The sequence below is a fragment of the Fusarium coffeatum genome (assembly GCF_003316985.1).
Source record: "Fusarium coffeatum strain FIESC_28 chromosome Unknown BRIP53273_contig_82, whole genome shotgun sequence".
In the NCBI taxonomy this organism is placed as follows: domain Eukaryota; kingdom Fungi; phylum Ascomycota; class Sordariomycetes; order Hypocreales; family Nectriaceae; genus Fusarium; species Fusarium coffeatum.
This window is the reverse complement of record NW_022157878.1, coordinates 116,385-138,700: the sequence shown is the minus strand read 5'-3', so window position 1 is coordinate 138,700 and position 22,316 is coordinate 116,385. Positions and strand designations below refer to the sequence as shown.

Sequence of the window (22,316 nt, the reverse complement as noted above, 5' to 3'; positions counted from 1 at the left end):
CTCATGGTTATTGAGAAGTCCTTCGGAAGTCTGTAGTCATAGTTTAGGATAGGAAATAGGATACCCTCACCTCAGTCATGCATACCTCGGTCTGAATATTCTAGACTTAACATAATCGTGACTACGTACATGATGCTTCCTGAAAATTGCCCTACCAGTATACAAGAGTATCGGTTCGTACCACAGATCGTTCATGCTCAGGCACTTGGTCCCAGATACCACTTCTCCAAAGCAGGCTGCAACACATACGTAAACTGGATTGTTCATCAACATTCTGAATCGCAATACGACAAACTACATAATTTCTGATACTAGAAACCTCAGGCTTCGAACTGTAAGTCCGACTGTATCTGACATGTGCTTACACTCAACCATATCGCCAAGATACAACATATCCCTACTCTAAGTCTCGTGATCATATTCACGCTCCAGCTTCCATCTCGTGACCACCAACCTCCTCACCACAGTCACTCTCTCCATCACCATTCGCCTCTATCCCAACCTCTGATATCCAATCCTCCAGACTAAGGCGTGTCCATATCCCGGATTCCAAATCCGTGGACCCGGAGGCAAAAACTTAACCCCTGACTTACACGACAACTGCATCGCCACCTTCACATGCCCCGCGATATCGCATTGGCTGGACACATCTTGCCTCGTACAAGATTGCCGCCTACGCTCTGACACAGTTCACGTATGAGATTTGAGATACGCGATGGGCTCCCTCTTGCGCACTGCTGCCTGTCAAGACCCTTGTTTCTTCGTCAATGACTTGCCTGAAGTCAAGAAATAAAGGTAGTCCGTGTTTACGTATTGGTGTGGCGGTGCATGGATGCCAACCAGCTATTTCATCTCCACGGATGTGAGTCATCTTGCTTAAACTAGTCATATTTGACAGCTAATGAACTAATAAAATATTAAGATCAGGGTGTATAGTTATTTTCTCGATATCATGGGTTTAAGGGTGTTGATACAATGGGTTGGTTTGGGCGTGTAGAAAGGATGCCCAATCTCAGCATTAAAAATGGTAACAGGGGAGGAAATGACAGACAGCTAGGCAGCAGGGACTGAACTACAGCACAGACAAAAAAAAAGTGAAAAGAAAAAGGGTCCAAAAACACAGACCGATTAGATGTCAAGAGATGGGTAGTCTACAGTGACAGCACATTGAAATAACTACGTCACATAATTAAAAGGTCAAACCCCGAACATAAACTCCGATGGGGCCGCATCACAGACCCAGAAAATCGGGATCCCTCCTGCAGGTGCCGTTCCCGTGCGCGCCCCCGGCCATGCCCGAAGCGGATCCCCCGTCACGCAATTCAATTCCAGAAGAGAGGGTCTTTGTCTACCCGGCCGAGTGGTTGTGGCTTGCACGTCCGATGCACCGCCACAGGCACCGCCACGTGCTTCTTCAAGGGTCATGCATGTTCATTTTCATGACATGACAGGGGAACACACCACACACACATTTTTGAGGCCTGCTGTCAGAGGCCACTCACTTACCGTCATGTTGATGGGACAAATGGGACATATGGTAGACAGAAAAAAACTTGGCAGCAGACCACTTTCTTTCGCACATGAGATATTTGGCATGATGATCACGAACTAGAATAGTCTATCACTTACACCGACACATTGCTAGTCTAGTCCACATCTTACCCTCATTGCGAATATTATTATTTTTTCTTTTTCCTTGTGGTATAGGGTTACTTACTGCAACCGTGCAGCAAACTCCAAAACATCAGGGCTTCTTGCGTCCGCCCCATGTTCTTCTCGTCAAGTATGCCCTAATTTTGCTATTGGTTCACCATGCGCAGTGCATTTTGCAGTTCCCATTCTCTTCAGGGAGGGGGGAGGGGGTCACGCTTTTAAACTTGAGATGTGATGTGACGTGGGAAGCGGTTCTGGTTCCCGACGTGCAGCTAGTCTAGTCAAATCCATTAAGCAACTTGGGGTCTAACATTTCAACCTTCTACTCATATCATTGGCTGTCATCCTTCGATCTGAATTTGTTCTGCGGCCGGACCCGAGCATTGGCATCCAATCCTCGAGCTATGAACAACGCAGACAACACCATCACGGAATCAAACCCCAAACGCTGGGCATGAACGCATCGAACTGGAGGGGGTTTCTTGCTCATACTGTTACAGTATGACTCTTATTTTTTCCTTCTCAACCACGAGATGAGCCAGGATTAGCTTCTTCTAGACCTCTCTTTCGTTCGTTCCCGACACGCGCGAGACCGCTGATGCCATACCTGTAGCGTACATGATGGGGCTCCATCGTGATGCAGCGTTGTCGCTCCAACAGAATTGTTGCTTTCTCTACCGACATCTCCAAAAAGACCCTCTTTGGCTCCGTCGGATATGCATGCAGCTGCGTGTCTTGCCCTAATCACCATGGATCGCGAGACACACATCATTATTAGACGCTATCGTGCATTCTGGAAGAGATTTTCTACCCACGAAGCAGCAGCAGTAAAAAAATTTAATCGTCACGATCGTCCCTGTCAAATAGCGGAGGACGCTATAGCCCGGGCGCTGCCTTCTAGTTCCGCGATCTTTAAAACGGCGGTGTTTTGCGGTGTGCTCTGATCGTCGGCGCTTGTTCTTATCTTGTGTTAGTCCATAAGGTTACATCTGCAACGGCCTGTACATATATGTATATGTAAATGTATGTATATATCTTTGGCATTCAAACACACTAGCTTCAACTGCACGCCACGAGACGCAGCATAGAGTAGAGTTTTCTTCCCGTAGTACAGTACACACTTTACCTGAGCTCTTCAGAACCGTTTCACTGAGAGCACTGATGGATCCGTGGGATCCTGCATACGTCACTATGCGGCCAGCTTGGGTCTTGTATCGCTTCAGCCTTGGCCATTTGGTGACCACGTCGTGCCCGTGGCCTAGGCTTCGGATAGATACAGCCAAGGGTCCGCTTCACGAGTCCTTGTGGCCGGTTCGGGCGTCAGGGTATCAGAAGGTTGGCCGTCGAGAGCATACGATAGCCAGACGAAAAGCTTCGTCACCTTAGGCGAGTATAGACCGGCATTTAGGCTACTTCATTATGACACCTTAAGCCTTGATAATTATCAGTAGTTGCCGATTACAAGCGCCGTACTTGCTGCTCGAGAGCGGCCCGTCTCCAAAGTGCCCCGCGATGGTGCATCCCATCAAAGGTACGCACCCGAGCAATAGGCACCGTCTTTTGCAAGTGTCGGTGAGAGAGAGACGTCAAGCCAGAAAATTCGAACCGCCTTGCTATTGTAGCTTGCTGTAGCGTGTCTCCAAGCCTGCAGTAGTAGGCTTAGCCTTTTTGGAGGGGAACCAACCGAGGGGAAACCTGGAAGGGGCACTATTTTTCGATTTTATTTTTGGAGGGTCTTTGTTGTTTCGATATCGTCGCTTGAGATAGCGAATGGTAGGGTGAGAAGCACCAGCCAGCCTGTCAAATCGACCCAGGGTCTAGAAGCGTATTGGACATCCTATCCGCATGGCAAAAGTCCTGATCCAAGAAAGCTCAAGCTCTTTGTCCTTTGTTGCCCTCCTCTTACACGCCGAGGGGTCAAGCTCTCTCTATCACGAAGCTTGGTCGACGCTGGTATACACAGCAACGTGTCTGCTAGACAAGGCAGTGTGTGTGGTGGATGCCAATCGGCATCCAACTTGGGGTGCAGGCGGGACCGATATGACGGGGCCGCGGGTTTATTTGGACATCAATACAGCAAACCAGAGGGTACACGCAGCGAAGCTGCAGAGACTGTCAGCGCCAGCATCAAGCGAAGGCTGTTATGAGTCACCGACTCACCCACTTGGAGAGGCAGCCATGGTGTAAGAGAAAAAGAATATCGGTCGGTGAACAGCTTTGTTCTCAAAGACGACCGAAAGTGCCGAACATCGAGCGATGACTTCGCGATCAGTCATTTCGGGAATAACAAAGCCACCGTAAAAGGCAAGGCTTTCGTATCAACTCCATCGATTGGAATATCTCGCCATGAAAAAATTTAAACATGAGAACCAGAGGAGTAAAAAAAATTCATATCCGAGCTTTTTGACCAGGTATTGTATCCAGGGCTGTCCAGGACTGCATGGAACAGGGATGGCAATGGGGATGGGATTCCACAAAATGGCCAACAACAACAACAAAACCGTCAACATTTGGAGGAGCATCGCTCTCTTACGCCGCAAGGGCGTGTGCGTCTCGATGATGGATATGCATATCCATATCCGGCCACAAGCTTTACCGCGCAAAAGCTCGCACAGATAAAGTGTATTTTCTCTCTTCTGGAACAATAGTTTGAGTTCAAGAGTTTCGTTGCAAGACAAACGCCATCGGTTTGATGCCCAAGCTGTCCATCACAATATTGGCTCCTGTTGTCCTGTTGAGTTTGTTTATCCGTATCGAGAGATAAACAGTCCTAGATAATTTACCTGGACTCGGCTGTGCACCACATGCCGACAGGGACTCACCATGAAAAGACAAGGGCAAGGCGCTGTGCTCGCATCCATTTTCTTATTATTAGCGTATGAAACATGGTGCCCAGCAGGATAATTGCATCGTAGCGTTGGGCCGCGATTTTATCATTACCGGCCGGGCCCAAGGTAGGGGCGTGCGGGGTGTGTAAGTGTAAATTGATTCAATCCGTCGACCCATTCTCTCTGGCCTTAATCTCGGGCCCATCAGCTAAGGTCAAGGTCAAGGTCAAGGTCAAGGTGAGGGAAGCTCAGACCGAACGCCCGGGTCTCGTCAACCTCGCACACTGTATTGTCGCATTCTTGACCCTTATTAGGGTTGTGCTGGCATTGTGTTGTCGTGGTGCTGTGTTGGTCTTATTGCGAGGACCTGTGCTGAGTCTCAGTGGTGTAAATCCTTGTCTCAACATCCTGCACACTGACCGATTTTTTAATATTTAACATTGTGGGCGCCATGCACACAGACGCACACAAATCTTTTTTTCCAAATGTCATGAAAAATATTGATCCTGATAATATTAGCAACATCAAGACCAGACGACTGGGGTTGAAGCTGGGCGATGTTTGATGTAGTCTCCATCCGGCTGTCCTCCGTTACCCGCGCATCCACTGAACAAACCTTTGGTGTGTCTGAACCTCTGAAAGGACAGAATTTCTCCCCGCGTCCCATCCAAAACTCCATCCTCTTGTCTGGATCGCTGAGCCGCTGTCAATGTGGGTGCCTTAGGGCAAGTTGTCGGTGCGAAGGCCGCTAAACCTCAGTGACCGAATTCTGGGACTCAGGCACGCGTTTGGACGCATGGACCCAGTCATCTTAGACGGGAGTCAGGGTCTCCTAGGCACGCCCGTCCAGACTTTGTCCCCCCTGGCAATGACCACAAGGTCCGGCTGGCAGACACTGTTCCTCTCTGCAGCTTTCCATCCTCCGGCTCCAGGAATTCTTATCCACCCCCTGCTTGGTCCGTCCCATCACCGGCCTCTGCAAACCCTATCCATGACATGTCCGGGATGATTGTTGAAAGCCCCTACCCCTGCGCCCGGGGCACAGGTAAATTTCGGTCCGGCCATCCCAGAGAGAGCGCTATTGTGTCGTAAAAATGACATCCGGGTAAAAAGCCTTCTAGGATCCCAAGAGTAGTTCAAAGCAAAGGAGGCCAGAGCGTTGACACTCGCAATCAAATGTTAAGTTCATCGGTCCGGATGCGGACGGAGAAGATTATTGTGTCTTCTCCTGATCTTAGTATCGAGACAAGTTGTCATTGATAAATCTTCTGTTCTGTTCGAAACACTTCAAGAATTCCGTGTCATGTGTGTCAATTCGACTCAAGATGCGCCCTCGACGGCAGGGGTTTAAATGGCGAGAACACAAATTTTGAGTCATGGATGTAAGACGTTTTGAAAGAGCCACAAAGGCCTGCAGATCTGAGACGATGTGAGCGATCAATCATCAAGTCATGGGTATCTGAGATAGGCCGAGTGCTGCGTCTGTAAGACACAAACTTCAGTCCCATCGCCGCTCGTTCGCGGCGTCGCTTCCAATCAACACCACAGATCGGCCAATAGAAAACAAAAGACAGGCAAGCAGGGAGTAAGGGCCGATGTCAATATCCATTCGATGGGAAGGCGATTGCTAGAAAGCACCACGGCTCCCTTGTCAGTCGCCACATTTCGGGTTCGGAACACGATCTGAAAATGGGAGGCCGTCAAGGGCGGATATGACTGACATGAAGGGGCAATTTACTTTTAACAATGCAGTCACTCAAAGGGCGGCGCGACCAAGCGTCTGTCATTCCCAGAACTGATGTTAGCGCGATGCTCGAGACACAAAGTCTCGATTGAATCAAGATGCGGAATTGAAATTTCGACGGGGGTTGTTAATGGAAAATGGAAGAATGGAACAAAGCTGCGGCTCACCACGACGCTTATCCATCTCCGGGAAGAAGGCCTCTGTGTCTGTTTACATCGTCTTTAGCTAGTGTCGTTGCAGTTGCAGGCCGACGGTCACTGGAAAGCACCCTATTCGCGAGCCGGTTCGCCGGTGCAGGGTTGACGTCTGCTGTCTCCGCTGCCGCGCTCCAGTCATCCAGTGCCAGTACCGAACCGTATGCACGATCTGTTCGTCTCCGCCTCCATATCCATCTTTGTTTGGTCCCCGCTGTTCCGTGCGGAGAAGCTGTGGAAAGCTGGTTGATCCACTGCTTTATCTGTGGTTCATCCGTCAAATCGCGTGGCATTCGCATGACATCGCATCTTGTTGACAACGGTGATAAATGATCGACTGGGAACGTCTGTTGCACTGATGTAGGGAGTTTCGTTTCTGTGCTCGCATGCAAGGGAACGCCTGTGCCCAGCCTCGTCTCGAGCACATTCTGGTGCTTCTTCGGATATGGGTCTTTCTTACGGAGGACTCGAATCAATATTGCAACGACAGGGTTACAAGATCCCAATCAGTATTTCTGAAAGAGGAAAGTTGACAGGAAGAAAAAGAAAAGGATCCTCCGTTACCACCCGTATTCGTAAGCCTGACCCAACCAAGAGCTCATCACATGCATTCGGCTGAAGAAGTGCAACCTCGAATCGAAGAATGGTTTTTACCGATTGGTAGTGACCGAATTCACGGCGTTTATTGAGCGGCGTGATGTGATGCGGAGAAGTTGCAGTAAGGATGTAATATTCTTGTCTGGTAGTGGAGGAAGCACCTGTCACAAGGGAAAGAATATGCAAGAGAGCACTTGGGGAATCGGGGAAGGTGGAAGGTGGGATAACCTAAGATGCACGACACCATCGCTCCTGCCTGCTCCTGCTCCTGCTGATGATGTATGTGCAGTATGCGCATCCAAACCGCCCAATGAAAACGTCATGACACAATTAACGTCAACAACATGACCGTGTGATGATAAAGCTGATGGTGTGAAGAACCTGAGGCTGATTGATAAAACTCGACAGCCTTCCCTGATTTTCTACGACGGTCTTTTGGATCTCCCATTGATTACAGTAATTAATTAATTACTGCGGCGGCACAGCTTGCTTTGTGTTGCGGACTTTCATCACCCATCTCTCCGCCACCGTGACATTTACTCTGTACGAGGATTACTGTTACCTAACGACGTGCCACTCCGTATAATCAACTGAAGACCAGGCAACCCATCACGAACTTCAAGTTACCAAGGCTTCGAGGCTCGCAACTCCATTGTTTGTCTTGCTTAACCTTGATTCGCAATCGTCCATTCCAGGCTCCAGCCTTGTTGACATTTATCAAAAATCCAAAGCACTGGCAACCAGTGGATTTCTCGTTCGGCTGCAACACAAGACAAGGTCCAGCCATTCAACAACAGACCTGACTCGGCTGACACTGACGGCACAACGACTCCAGGTGGTAGCCTACCGGTAGTCTTTGCCAGCCTCGCGTCGCACTTGTGTCAAGCAAGTGCTATTAAGGGCCGGCCTGATAGTGTTTGCATGGGTTCCTGGGACCACAACACAAGCTCCAGGCAAACGGCGCCCCAAGCCCATCGCTCTCATTTGGCCGCTCCGTTGCGTCAGCTTCGTATTCCCGTGTGTCTCTGTGCCTTTCAACAGACCTTACCCAGGACTCACTTTACGCTACACTGATCTAATCTAATATCAAAGAGTTACCGGGGGGTGTAACGGTCTACTGAGTGCCCTGGCTCTTGAATCACACCGAGCTGGCCTATCCCCTGTTGGTCCGTTGCCGCCAGCGCGCCTAGAAGCCCAAGGAGAAGGAAAATTTTTCACCGGAACAGAATCGCGGGCATCCGGGTACGCAAGACGTTGGGATTTTGGATTTGGACCCAGGCCGTCAATCTCGCTTACTGCCCGCCGGTAAATTCGACTGGCATTTGGTGGAGTTTCTTTTTGGAAGGCACTGGATACCTGTGCCTTTTCTGGCGAGTCCTGCAATCGAATTTTGGAACAGGGGGATTAAACAGAGGTGTGCGATTTGGACGCAGCAACAGACAGAGACATTTGAGTCAAGGAAGCAATATTCTCACCAAAGACCGGCAATCAACCCCGCCTCCCGAAAAGTCTGTGGTAAGTAAAAGTTTTTCTCATTTTTCTGAAAAAAGTCCTTTTCTGTCGCCTGTCTTGTTTCTGTCGGAGCCGCTCAGGTTGCGCAGTTTTCTCTTATCATCCTGGTATCACACTTCTCCCTGCATCTGGTGGCTGGCTATCTGTGTTACAAGAGGGCAAGGACAAATAATAAAAAGAAAAGAAGAGAGCCTCACAAAAAAGGGGAAGCTCGAATTGTGTGCGTTGTGTGTGCGTGCGCGCGGTGTCCCTCGTGTTGTGCCTGTCTTGTTGTTGAGAGACAAAGAAAGCAGTGCGCCACTACACCCACACCTACGACATTCAGAGCTGAATTGGTTGGAAAAGCAATCAATCAAATCATTTTGTCCCGTTTTTCATGCTATTTTCCTGTCCCCTTTTCATGTGAAAAGGCTGCCTCTTATAATTGACCCTACCTATCGATACCATTTTTTCATATGCCCCTTTTCTTGCGGCTGGTTCGCCTCTCGATATCTTTGAATCTGGAAGCTGACAAGTGACGAAAGGTTGAGTCATAATTGCGCGTGAGTACTCGAATTGATTCATAATTACTCGAACCTGAAATAACAGTACCCAACAAGAGAAGGAATTGGGTTGTGGCAGCGGTAGGGCGTTAAGAAACACCGCCATCAAAATCCGTCAAACCTACCACAGCCATTTGCGACAGAAAAAAACCAACAAAACTTGGCCCGCAGTGCCGCGCCGCATTTTGCAGCGGTGTCCTGGTCTGGTACTGTACGGACTGCGTCACCGTTTAACTCATTTCGCCAAACAAATCTGATGTGAGGCCAGTGCGCCGCACGTTGACTTTGCTGGTTGGAGAGAAATTGAGCCCAGCAGCGCACAGTCGAAATCTTTTACTAAGCGTTAAACTCTCTCTGCTCTTCTCTTACTCTTACACCCTGATTAGCAATACTTGCTGCATCGCACCTGGGCTGCATCTGCACCGTACGCTGTTAATTCGGTCGCAATACAATACCGCAACAACCTAACACTGCCCGCCTCTCTGAGTCATCTTCCAGTTGGTTCTGGGACACACCAGAAGAGTCCGAGTCCGTTGAGTCAAAAGATATCATCGACTCACAGTCATTTAATTCATCTGAGAATATTCTGCACGATAATTCTAAAATAAATCATCAAACGAACCGCAGCAACTGCACTGCAACCAGAAACCAGCCACTGGAAGAGAGCAAGCGACAGAAGGGAGTGCAAAGTGCAGTGCAATTGCAAAGCCTGCATCAGCCAGGCTCCCCTGTCTCTGGTTCTGGTTCTGAGCAACTTGTTCACACCCTCACGAGCGCTGCGGCTTTACCCCCTGCCCCCTAAACCTAGAACACACACCCCTTGTCCTTTTCTGAACCCTGGTGGCGCCCCTCCTTCACTAGCGTCCTCCCCTGTCATCACCCGCTAAAGGCAGGCAGGTTTGGGAGTCGGCCGTGCGGTGTCCACCAGGCAAGAAAGACACACACAAATCTCTCCCCCGAGTGGAATATATATCTAGGCCACCACCCACTCAACCCTCCTTTCCTCTCTTTTACACGTATCTTGGCGCTTGCCAATCACAAAGTCCCCCCAAACGAGTTCACCAAAGCTTTATCAGCACGTCGTGCATCGACGTCATCGCTCTTTTCTTAATCATCACTCAACTGGATCACTTCGAGTGTCCAGCGTCTTCTCGACACTACTACCGGGTTCTACGGGATCTGGTGCCTATTCCTCCAAGTTGAGGAGAGATATAATACCCATTGGTCATGTTCGCCGTCGCAAAAGAATCTTCTAACCTCTTTTCTTCCGACTACATACCGAGGTGACGGGCTTATTCCTATCACCTCCCCTTGGGCGTCTCTTCCCCGGCGCATCTTGATTGTTGAATCTGCTGCATGCAGTCTTGACATTTTTGACAGCCTCTCAACTTACTCACTAGAAAAAACCAACGAAAAAAACACGAAAAACAACAACCGAAAATCCGCGAGCGAAACCACAACCCAACAACTGCGGGTGCTCGGGAGGAGAGCAGTTGTTTTTTAGCCTGGAAACAGTGGATGTCAGTTGGACATCTTTTCACCATATCATGAGTTACCACTCTCCACGAACTCCTGGATCGACCCCGATCCACGACTACGACAGCGTTTACACGAGGATGTCGTCCGCAACTCCAACCCCTTCCCCGAGGCCGACCTGGGCCGAGTCAACTCCCAGGCGGCCAGCGACTCGAGTGGCCCATTCGCGATTCAACAGCTACTCCCAGGCTAGCGATTTCAGCCCTCGTCCTCCAAAGGACTCGCCTCGCTACAACAGCATCGGGCAATATAGCACGGCAGATGTGAGTCATGTCAAAACTTCTTCGTCGCGCAGGCCTTCCGTTTCCGAGTCATCTCCGCGCTCCAAGCGCGACCGCCGATTCTCATTTACCTATGTCCGGGCTTCCACTCCATATGGAGAATCCGACGAGGACGAGATCATCGAGGCGCTGGGACATACATATGTGCTTCCTGCACAGTCCCGCTCCAAGAACCATCATCACCGCAGATCCGCTTTCCTACCTCGAGAATTTGATGATGACCGAGGACGGTACACTAATTACGACGACTACCAGGGTGCTACCACTGTCGGCTACGATGAATACTACACACGAGAGGGAGCCGCTTCCGTTTTCACCTCGCCTCAATCCCGACCTCCTACCAGCTTCGGCCACCACCCCTCCCACTCCCGTCGCTCCTCTACCACGGTTCCTCCCCCTCGTCCTTCGACGGTTCGTCCCGCTGCCGCCAGACCCACCAAGCCTGCGTCTACCCCTTCCACTCCCAAGGCCACTGAAGCCGATGCCCGCAAGCATCGCATTCCTACTGGATACTCACTCAAGAACTGGGATCCTGCCGAGGAGCCTATCCTACTCCTCGGTAGTGTCTTTGATGCCAACAGTTTGGGCAAGTGGATCTATGACTGGACCGTCTACCACCAGGGTCCTGCCACTCCCATCTCTGACATGGCCGGCGAGATGTGGCTTCTTCTTATCCAGCTCGCCGGTAAGGTGAAGCGAGCTGAGGAGACCGTCGGCCGAGTCCGCACTCCCGACAACCGTGACCTCGTTGAGGAGTTCATCGAGGCCGGTGAGCGTCTCACTGAGAAGCTTCGCTCTCTTCTCAAGGCTTGTGAAGCCCCTATGCTTAAGGCCGCTAAGCGCAAGCAAGCTGGCCTTGGCAAGAATGCCGGTGTTGAATTCGTCGAGACCCTCTTCGGTCGTGACCGTGAGCTCGACAAGACCGAGAAGTTTATGCAAAACGTGAGGCTCTTCAACCTTCGCTTTGACGCCAACTGTGAAGAAATCCTCAGGAACCCTACCAAATAAGCGGACCACACTATTCCACAGGATCATCCAGGACCATGACCATGTTTCTGACTTTTACCTGACCTGAACTACCATCTATCTATACCCATGGACTCCTATGACACGGCCAGTGACATTTACCAAAGCTTGCCGGACTGGATGCCCATATACCCGCTGTATACTACCACTTTCGCTGGAATCCCTGGAAACACCACATGGATTTCTCATTTTTCTTTTTTACGACATCTCTATCTCGCCCCTGAGGAAGCGATTTCTTTTTATTGACTTGGCAATTATTATCAAAGACACCAAGGATCAAGGGGCGACCTGTACCACCAGCAATGCAACGCGCGCGCGGAGGGAGTGGATCGATATCAAGGGGACTTCTTTTTCTTCCAATTCGAGATACCCAGGTGTTTGTTTCCGTTTGGAATGACGCGAGAGCAGTTGGCGAGGGAGAGCAAAAAAACGAGCAAGCGAGCGATGCTATCCGCAAGGAACGGATTAGCAACGAGGAGGATCGACAGGACACGCGATTATTATTGTTCTTCTGGAATTTTTTGTTTCGGAGCTTACGGATCTTTTTAACTACTTTTCTTTGTCTTTTATTTTTTATGGGATCAAGCGCGTTAGGATAACAAAAAGTGATTCGCACTTAGAACGGAAGGTTTTACTACACGGTAATTTGGAGGATCTAACGTTTTACGTTCCTCATTGATGGATTTGGAAAGCAATGTCCCTCATGCATTAGAACTATGAGGAGGAGTTGGGGAGCTCGACTATACCACTTTCAAGTTGGATATTATTGAATTAGGATCTTTAATTATTGAGCAAAAAAATCCGAAACTTATTTTATAACTATTGTTCTTGACAATGTGATGTCTATGATTGATTGTACCTGGTGGTATGCCACTTGTAGAATGTTTGCTCATGCCTGCAAGACCTATGATGCTGCCGAGTAGCCTATGGTGGTTTCTCCCGTAAAGTGACCAGTGTTTCATTTCTTGTGCTCTGTGTGATGATATGGATGTTCACGGTTGTTCACGATGACGGGCGCCGCCGTGAGTTAGACGCCGCACATGGGATACTAAACCACGGGGGACCTTTTCCGGTGTGCACTACGATTCTGTCACATCTGATCAACAAACCGGCAAGAAAACAATGGTAAGAAGTGGGTGTCAAGGTTCGGTCCGGGGTGAGAAAAGGATGTGGTGGTACAATGCTGTACCGTAAGCCCAGGGTCTGAGCAAAAGAGGCCCTGTTTTTTTGTTTGCTCAAAAGACCCGACATGGATTTACTCAAGATAGCCGGTAAACGACAATCATGGATGCTAGCGAACACAGAGCGACCGTAATCGCGACCAGACCCTGACTTGGCCGACATCACACACATCATATCACATGTGCCCCCAGTCTATCCGTAGGACTTTAGCTGCAAGATCCAGCATATCAATCTGGCCCCCCATCACCCCCAACCTCTTTCTTACACGTGGGAGTGAAGAAAGAGGTCAGCATCACAGATACGACAGAAGAACAGTTCACGGCTGCAACCATGGGCTTGATTGGTCTTGTAGGCGCTCGCTGCACCCACACCCATTCTCTTGTCCTTCCTTTCACTTTCCCAACACTACATTGCTATGTACGCAAGTCAGTTGGTAGTGAAGCCTCTACTTTAGCAAAAAGGCAAATGCAGCGGCATTTCCGGGCTCACGGGCATAACTCTAACGCTTTGGCCAAACTTACAATAACTAGCAAACTCTTGACTCGAGCAAACAGTAATCCGTTACGAATAAATGCATTCCTACGGTTAACTTTCTCATTCCCCAGCTAGTCCAACGGCCGTGGTTCTTACTTCTGGAACACCAGATTCCAACCGTTTCTTTGGTACCTACCTACCTATCCCTTAAGTGAACGGGGGATTAACCTTGAAGCTGCAAGTCATACCCATGCGCGTTTTTTACATTCCACCTCTGCGTCCTCTGGCCTCAAAAAAGAAATGGCTTTACTTTGCACGAGTCAAGTTACTGGATCCCTCTGAAACACATGATCTACCGTTCATCACAACTCAGTTCGATTGGAACATCCAAACCCAATTCCTGACGATCAAGTTTATGAAACTGCATGACGACAGTGCTTGACCAGGGCCATCCATATCATGACATGACCTCACTGCAGCGCCCCTCTTCCCCCTTCCCCGGCCCGGATCTTCACCACCACCCTGTAACTAGAAAAGCAATGTGCCTCAAAACCAAGCCATTTGAGTTTGTTTTAAACCTTTTTACCCCTCTTGCTCGTGCGCGTCTCGATTAAAGGGGAAACGAGGGGAAAGTATCGCTGTCTGCCAGAATCAGGTAGTTTGGACATGAGGTATGTCGGTATGATCAAATGAGGACATCCTTGCCAAGTCGTTCGGTGGATGATCAGTGAAGTGTCAAGACTCCATTTTGACCACGTTCAAGTAACATCTCACCGAGCATCAAATGACAGAAAAAATGGCCCTCAAGAATAAGCGATAAAATAATGTGGTCATTTTATACCGCTTTAGATCAGCACTTATTCTAGCGCCCGAACAGATGGATCTCTCTGCTGTCCATCCATCTGGATACCTGCAGTACGGTGACAGAATAATTAATGCATCTTCCCGTGCTCTGTTTGCACACACCCTAACACGAAGGGATAAATTGAATGGCAGCCGTGTAACCCTCAGCGCCGGATTCATACCTAAGCTGCGAGGCTCAGCCGTTGTCAGATACCATGCAGCTGGATTAATTTAGAACGTCAGAGGCACAGCATCAGCAACACCACAAGGCTGAGTTACGATTATTTTAATTATAGCGATGATCAATACGGGAGATTGATAATGGGAGTAACATCAGCCCAGACAGAGATAACCACAGTGCTCGTGAAATGTCTCGGACTAATAACTCAACCATCAATGTGATAACTCACCACTATACTACCAAAAGCTGAAATATCACAGTATCACAAACGTTGCACTCGTCTGATTTGTTTGTTAGCAATATCTCCTGTGAGAGACTGACACGTTGAAACGGGTGTATCATTTGAACTACACTAGATCTCAGCCTTGTAGCGCTAGATCGGGGTCACGAGCTGTGCTAGCACGTCCAATGAGTTGATACTCGGGGGTTGCAGCACAAGCGGCTCTGCTTGGGTTTCGTGTAAGTGAATCGCATAGATGCCCTCTTTGGTCGCGGGTTCGATATCACGTTGTGGTGAATCGCCGATGTAGACGATCTCATTGGGTAAGATCCGGAGATGATCTAGGACTTTGGGGAAGAGGCCTGATGTTTTGGAGACGCCGAAGAAGTTTGTGGTTGCGAGGAAGTCGATGTATTTGGCGATGCCTAGATCTTGGATGGCTCGTTCTTGGGCGTCTTGGGGACCTTCGGTAATGACTACTATCTTTCGACCTGATGATTTGATAGCTTTGAGAAGTGATGTGGCTCCTGGTTTGAGAGTGAAGTTCTCGACGAGGATGCCTTCGTAGTCGTTCAGTAACTCATCGACAATGTCGTGACTCAGCCCAAAATGACTCAACGTAGCAGCGAAGCGCGCTCGGCGATAGTCATGTGAAGTCTTGCCGTCCGTAAAAGCATCTGCGGTGCCTTGTGTGAGTATGATCCCATATCTCTCTTGGAGATCTTCGAGTTTTATGTCTGATGTGTTGGCGATGCGGTTGAGGCAGTGTGTTGTTGCTGCGCGGCTTGCTTTGCGGAATTCATGGAGTGTGTCGTCTAGGTCGAAGCCGAACCAGGGCTTTGACTGTAGAACCTCGCGGAGCTTTTCTTGATCTTCATTCATGGTTGAAGATATCGTGTCTGATATTTGTGAGGTGGTGTTTTGGAGGGTTGTTGTTGAGGGAGATAAGTTCAAAACGTGATAGCTGGATGCAAAGGCGTGATTGACACAATAGGTTGGGCATAGCAATAATAATTCTCGCTCAGAAGCTAATATCCTTTCTTTCCTTTTTCACTTTCCATTTCCTTTTCTTTCTGTATTGAACGCCAAAGGTATATTTACATAGCAAACCTTTGATAAGTCTTCCTTCCAAAGTATCATCAATTGCCTCTCCAGTGAAATCAAATATCAATAGCTAAGGTGTGCAAGTCGCATCGGCCACTTAACTCTAATGACAATGAACACGTATAAACAGCTGTTTTCCTTCTGTATAACTAATCTCGAAACGGTACGATCAATATCATGAACAAGTCTACATCTTCTGTATGACCGTTTCTTGACATGGGGCTGCTCCCGGGTAGGTAACTACTCATGTCAATTCCTCCGAGCATTCTCAGTACACATCGATGTTCATATTGGATTACGGCTGAGAAGATGGCGAGAGCGAAAATAGGGAGCCCAATGAACTAATTTGTCGTGTTTTCGAGAGATTAGAATGAAGACGAGAGTGAAGAAGTGCCTCCCGCGAACCAGAACCGCCAATATCACCCAAGTCATATAAATTGCCTTATCGCTTTTGCTTCTGCTGGCCATGGAAAAAGTTATAGTTGACTCCTTCCGATGTAAGCTGTGAGTTGCTTTGGCTCCCAACATCTTTCCAGTCTGCTGTGGACTTCCAGGAAGCAAGTGCAAGCGGTGTTGTTGGTTGGGGACGAGATGAAGTCGGGGCGGACTTAATCTTCAGCAGCAAGTTCGCTTCATTTCTTTGTTATACGGATACGAACAAACACTTCAAAGTATTCGCTTTATGGTCTTTGATGTCGCTTGAGATGGATGCCAAAAGCGAGATTGACAAATGATTGAGCTGAGGAAGGAGCCTCCTTGCAGATATGGGTCCTGCAACGACCAGCATTCCCACAGCGTTGGGACGACACCCCGGAGCAAAAGCGCACATGATCGATTATATCTCCCGATCCCCAAGTCAAACGTAACGAACTCTTGGGTCCCTTCATATCGAATAAGGGAATATCAACATTTCGCTTGAAAGCGACCCGAAGCGGTTGGCTTGCATGTGAAGCGGAAACGCGATGACTAAGCTAGCTGAAGATCAAAATTGCCCAGGCGAGAGGTTGGGCAACCAGGACATCGAGGCGCAAATAAAGTCAACAACCGCCAGCAAGTCACCGTTTGAAACTCAAATATTTATCGAGTAAGATCAAAGGCATCCAGAAACAAGTGAAGCTTTAACGGACCGACTTTGGGTACTGGCCGGCACTCATACCCCAAATACGCAAGATGCATTATATCAGATTTCTTCGATCTCCCAAAGTGATAAAAAATCGACGGGGCACCTTGGTCCAACTACTCTTCACCATCACAACTGATCTCGGAGACTCATTTCTGTTCCCGGAGAGGTTTTTAGACCTTCAAGTCGTTGCGGTTGCTGCATCACCAGAAGGCAGCTCAACATGGCTCCTGTCAGATCCAGGACACCTTGACTGGGAGCCCGGTATGCGTGTCGCCAAGCCAGCTTTGGAACTTCCTATTGCTCTTGAACGAGCTATTGAATCAGGAATGAGAGTCCATATCTGTGTGAGGGCATCGGATCCTCCTCACACTGCCGAAAGTGTCCCCCGCATTCTGGCCTTGTCTGCCGAGAAGATGCGGTACCGGAGAGAAGCCGCCGAGAAGGGTGCAGTCATGCCAGCTTGGGTACCATTGACACTTCAACCCTCAGATACAGATGTATCCATTCGAAGGCTCCTGTTGAATGAGACATCCGGCGGTCTGGGAACGATTGAGATTGAGGAGGAGATCGGAGAGAGCATCGCACGTCACATATGGGATGGCGGCGTAGTAGCGACATGTGCACTTGTGGGTATCGAGACTGCTCCCGAGAGCGAGTCCAGCACCAACCCCTGCATGAGGACCATGAAAAACATATTCAGCCGCCAAAAGTCAATCCGTGTGTTGGAAGTGGGTTGCGGTGTGGGCATTTTGGGTATCGGGCTCGGCGCTGTGTACCCTCGACTAGGTCCCTCTGACGGTGACTGCACCATCTTGATGACAGATCTGCCAGAGGCCGAGGAACGAGCCAGATCCAACATGAAGAGGTTGGAGAACTCGCACCTACGATTCCAGGAGACTCCGGTGCGAATGATCTACGAGAATTTGGATTGGGAGGAGGGCAGACAGGGTCGCTTTGGGCCTGAGGTCAAATCTGGACCCTGGGATCTCGTGATGCTCAGCGACTGCACCTACAATGTCGACATGCTTCCAGCCCTGGTGGAAACACTTTCGGCCATTCACACAGCAAACTTGACCTACTTTCCCGCAGGGGAGCCATTTACTACAAAGGTCTTCCTGGCCACCAAGCCCCGCCACGACTCTGAGGAAGTCTTGTATGAGTTAATGGACAAGGACGGTTGGTACAGCGTCCATAAGCAGGTGCTTCCAAAGCCTGTCCTTGGAGAAGCGCCTCAATCTGTCGAGCTTCATCTATTTGATAAGTCTGGACTCAGTGAGGGCCAGAGCTCGAAGAGAGTGGAGTCCAAGAATATGCTCAAGAAGGTCGAGACGGAGGACATGGACGACAACGTTGACAAGGACACGGAGTATTCATTCTAGGCTCCAGTGTGATGATTCTGCTAATGCTGCGACACGAGCGCCGAGATGGCCTCAAGAGTTCCATCTGCGCAAGGCGACCGCATCACCGACTATCGCAAAGAGTTGACAGCCAATTGTCTAGACGATGCTTTCACCGTTACACCAAGAGACCAAACAACGCGACACCCTCAATAGGCTACAAGGACGACCATCTCCGACAAACTTCAGCTCTGCAGACGATGATGGTGTCTTAAGCACAAAAGGCTCATTGCTATTGGGGTTACCCCGCGTGTGGTGTAACGCCCCGTTGATGCGGTTCAGCCTGATTCTTATGAGGATTGGGTACGCCGATTGGTGTTGAGCCACTAGGATGATTTCGCGGGGAACAAAAGATGACTTGCCTCTAGACTGACCGGTGTAGTGGTGTGGTGGTGATGAGTTGTCTCCTCACCCTACGAACGGACGATGAGGCTCTGCGAGGAGGGCCTCAAAATTGAAACGGACTTTTTTCATATCGTGTATTTAGCGACAAGTTTATATAATGTGACGATTTCAAGCGATATAATGCAACAAATTGATTACTCTATTCTTTCTACATCAAACAAACATGGCGGATCCCAAGGTCAAGGTCAATGGCCATGGTCATACCAATGGCAATGGCACTGTCACTCCTGAAAAAACACCCAACACCAACAAACAAAACAATAATACCAACTCCAATACCAACGCCAATAAGCACACTAAGCTATGGCAGCTCCTCGCTCTAGCAAAGGAAGTCTCCAAAGATGTCGGCTCCATAGAAGACTTTGAGAAATCCGCCGAAGAGCGCAAAGCCCTTGAAGCAGACCTCGAAGCCAAGCAAGGCGAAGTCAAGCGCCTCCGCGAATTCAACGACAAGATCGTGCGCGAGTTCTCAGAGCACAAAGCCGCAGCCAGCGCAAAGACAGACATGATATTTGCAGAGTTTGAACAAAAGTACAAGACGTACGAGTCCGAAAAAGCGGCCGTTGAGGCTATGGAGAAGGAAGTACAAGAAGCAAGAGAGAAACTTGCTGAAGCGGAGAATAGAGCGGGTGAAGCGGATAAGTTGAGGAAGTTGCTGAATGCGTCGGAGATGCATGCTAAGAACCATGCTGCTGAGATTAGGGAGATGAATGCGGAGTGTGAGTTGCATCGGTCGCAAATGCAGACTGGTGCTGAGGAATTGGAGAGTGTGAAGGGGAAGTTGGGTAAGGCGCAGAGTGATCTTGGAGAGGGCATTTTGAGGGATTATGGATCTGAGGAGGTCAAGAAGCTGTGAGTACTTGAACCATTGACAAGTGGTAACCTGCTGACGTTTATAGGCGCTCTGATCTTCAGGAGTTGTCGAAGAAGGTTCATGATTTCGTGAACGAGTACTTCAACTTCCACGACGGTGCAGTCGTAAGTTGTACACCCATCCTTCTTCAATTCAATATTGACCGTCTACCAGGACTCCGCAAGCGAGATCCAAGAACTCCTCGCCCGCTTCCCCAAAATCCCCATCTCAACCCGCACCACAAAAGCAGCCGCAAAGATGCGCTGCGCCGTCGCAGACGCAGTAATCTCCGAAACCCTCCTCTCTCACATATTCGTCCCCTTCTACGTATCCCACGACATGCGTACCTCAGCATCCAGCATGCTAGGCTTCTTCAAAGGCGACGAGCGCCGCGAGACCGTGTACCGCTGTCAAATTCTCGGCTCCCTAGCCGACTCGGAACAAGTCGAGACTATCCAAGAGGATATTGTCCGTAAAGCGAGCAATGAGGTGCGAACGGCTCTTCATCCGCTTGTCGTGGCGTATAAACAGACTGGGTTCTTTAGTGCTGTACCGGCACTGTTTAGACACGCTGTTGCACTCTGGGCAGATGCGCAGCGCTCGAGGGATATGATCACTGCTGAACTGCCCGACGAGGAAGATTCGCGAGGTGCGGGACAGTACGATGACTACGACGTCGGTAATGCCATCACTCGCAAGCCTGTTAAGGGAAGTCCCAAGCCTGCTGTCCTCGCAGTTCTGTTCCCTCAGTTTGTATGCCGTGACGAAGTCATCGCTGAGGGAGTCGTGCTTCGATCTGATCAAGCTACTGTCGTTGAGGCCATGGAGGAAGGTCAGAATGGGAGTGCGGGTGGGGATAAGAAGAAGCCGGGAACTAAACGTAGGTCTTCTGCTGAGCCGAAGTCGCCGCTTCGGAGATGACTAGGATACATTGGCTGTATGGGGAGTTAATAGTGCGAGAGAAAACATGAGGATTAGGTCTTGTATTTAGTACTGACACTTGAATATATCTTGCTCTTGTATATCTGTTATTTATGCTGTCTTGGGGGAGTCCTCGTGATAGACCGATCGTTGTCGCATCGACCTTATGAGAACATCCGTTCGCTTAAACACATATAATCACAGAAAAGTTACAAGTTTGATGAAACATTGATGTGTAGAGAAAAGATCTATTGAGAAAACTGAATACAAAAAGTCATTTCCTTTTCCTTCTATTGAACTCCTTAAACTCCAGCACTGACTCAAAACCAAAGAAAGACAACCCATACACATTCGCCCATAAGTACTTTGTTATAGTAGCCTAAGCCTCAAAGGAGAACTCTTCTGTGACCTCCCTGAAGGGGTAGAAGAGCGTTAAGAACGTCATATGCGCTCATTAGAGTTCCCAGGACCTATTATGAGGATTAACCTCCACTGACGAGACTGAGGTACTCATCGACGAGTTTGAGTTACTCGCCGATGAGTTTGAAGTACTGTCCTCTTCTTCAGGAGGGATGTTTTCCTTCTCCAACAAGAAGGGATGTCTATCAGCCCACTCATTCGGTCTCTCAAACTTGATCGACTTAAAGCTGCAAGCCTTGTGGGCGCCGAGACAGCAAGCGCACGCGTACGTGTTGAGCTTCTCGGGATGGATGGCCACATAACACCGCTCGGGGTGGTTCTTGCATTGCTTGCAGGGACGAGCCAGCCCACCTTCGTCTCCGAGCATCTTATGGACCTTCCTGTGGTCGGCAATATTCTTGTAGCTGAAGGTATCGCCGCAGTCGTCACATTTGCGCAACCTGGGAGGCTTGGGAGCAGCTGATGGTCGGGCTGGTGCTGGGGCTTGTGCTGGTGCTCGGGCTGGGGTAACAGGTGTAGGAGGGGGAGGGGGAGGCATAGCAGCAGGAGGACTAGGAGGAGGCGTGAGCATCCCGAAATGAAAGAGAGCTGCGCCTACGTTGACAGGAGGAGGAGTGGGAGGAGGTGTAAGAAGCCCGGTCTCGGCAGGAGTAAGAGAGGGAGCTTGGGTACCGGCCTGACGATTGATCGGTGTAAATGATGACATTTATAAACCCGAACGATACTGAGACGGGTTCGTGTTGGTAACTGATAGAATACTCGTTAGTACTGTTGTGAAGTAAAGTATGTCGTTTGCCGAGGATGCGGAAAACAAGTATTTTGAAGATGAGTTTAAAAGTATGGGGAATTATTGACGGGAACCAGAAGCTTGGTAGATTAGTTGGTAGGTGCAGTACTTACTTGTTGGATGATAGCAAGGAGGCTTTGCAAGTGCTTGAGTGTTTGAGATGATGATGGAAAGCAGTGTGATCACTTTCCGATGAAGCTGTCGAGAGACTGAAGATGCTGGTTCCAAGGGAAGGGGACAGGATGCCCTTCTTATATAGATAAATACCGTGCTTTAGAGTTCTGATTCCCGAGAAAATGAGTGCAAAAACAAGGGGTTTGGTTTGATGGATTGCGATACCCTGTTTGATGCAGATGATATACTCTGCTTAATGGACGCAACACTCAACTAAATTTCAGAAATCCTTTTCCCACGCGACATGTTTGACTCATTTTTCAAGAGAAATGAGAGCAATTGGCTACTGCAGGTTGATCTTTGCTGCTACTTTCGTTGA

At 49.2% G+C, this 22,316-nt stretch overlaps 5 protein-coding genes across 5 annotated transcripts; 3 read left to right on the top strand and 2 right to left on the bottom strand.

Annotated features, from left to right (window-relative positions):
• Window positions 1-10,617: 10,617 nt before the first annotated feature.
• On the top strand, window positions 10,618-11,895 carry FIESC28_03979 (uncharacterized protein; the record flags this gene model as incomplete). Its single annotated transcript, XM_031158128.1, has 1 exon — window positions 10,618-11,895. One exon carries the CDS (start codon window positions 10,618-10,620, stop codon window positions 11,893-11,895), a length of 1,278 nt encoding a protein of 425 aa, XP_031017828.1.
• A 3,071-nt stretch (window positions 11,896-14,966) lies between these two features.
• FIESC28_03978 (uncharacterized protein) lies at window positions 14,967-15,695 on the bottom strand (the record flags this gene model as incomplete). Its single annotated transcript, XM_031158127.1, has 1 exon — window positions 14,967-15,695. One exon carries the CDS (start codon window positions 15,693-15,695, stop codon window positions 14,967-14,969), a length of 729 nt encoding a protein of 242 aa, XP_031017827.1.
• Window positions 15,696-17,087: 1,392 nt separating this feature from the next.
• Window positions 17,088-18,419, top strand: FIESC28_03977 (uncharacterized protein; the record flags this gene model as incomplete). The annotated part of the gene is made up of 1 exon (XM_031158126.1): window positions 17,088-18,419. The coding sequence occupies one exon, from the start codon at window positions 17,088-17,090 to the stop codon at window positions 18,417-18,419; it is 1,332 nt and encodes a 443-aa protein (XP_031017826.1).
• A 586-nt stretch (window positions 18,420-19,005) lies between these two features.
• Window positions 19,006-20,616, top strand: FIESC28_03976 (uncharacterized protein; the record flags this gene model as incomplete). Its single annotated transcript, XM_031158125.1, has 3 exons — window positions 19,006-19,694; window positions 19,742-19,820; window positions 19,870-20,616. 3 exons carry the CDS (start codon window positions 19,006-19,008, stop codon window positions 20,614-20,616), a joined length of 1,515 nt encoding a protein of 504 aa, XP_031017825.1.
• A 454-nt stretch (window positions 20,617-21,070) lies between these two features.
• FIESC28_03975 (uncharacterized protein) lies at window positions 21,071-21,742 on the bottom strand (the record flags this gene model as incomplete). The annotated part of the gene is made up of 1 exon (XM_031158124.1): window positions 21,071-21,742. The coding sequence occupies one exon, from the start codon at window positions 21,740-21,742 to the stop codon at window positions 21,071-21,073; it is 672 nt and encodes a 223-aa protein (XP_031017824.1).
• Between the last annotated feature and the right edge of the window lie 574 nt (window positions 21,743-22,316).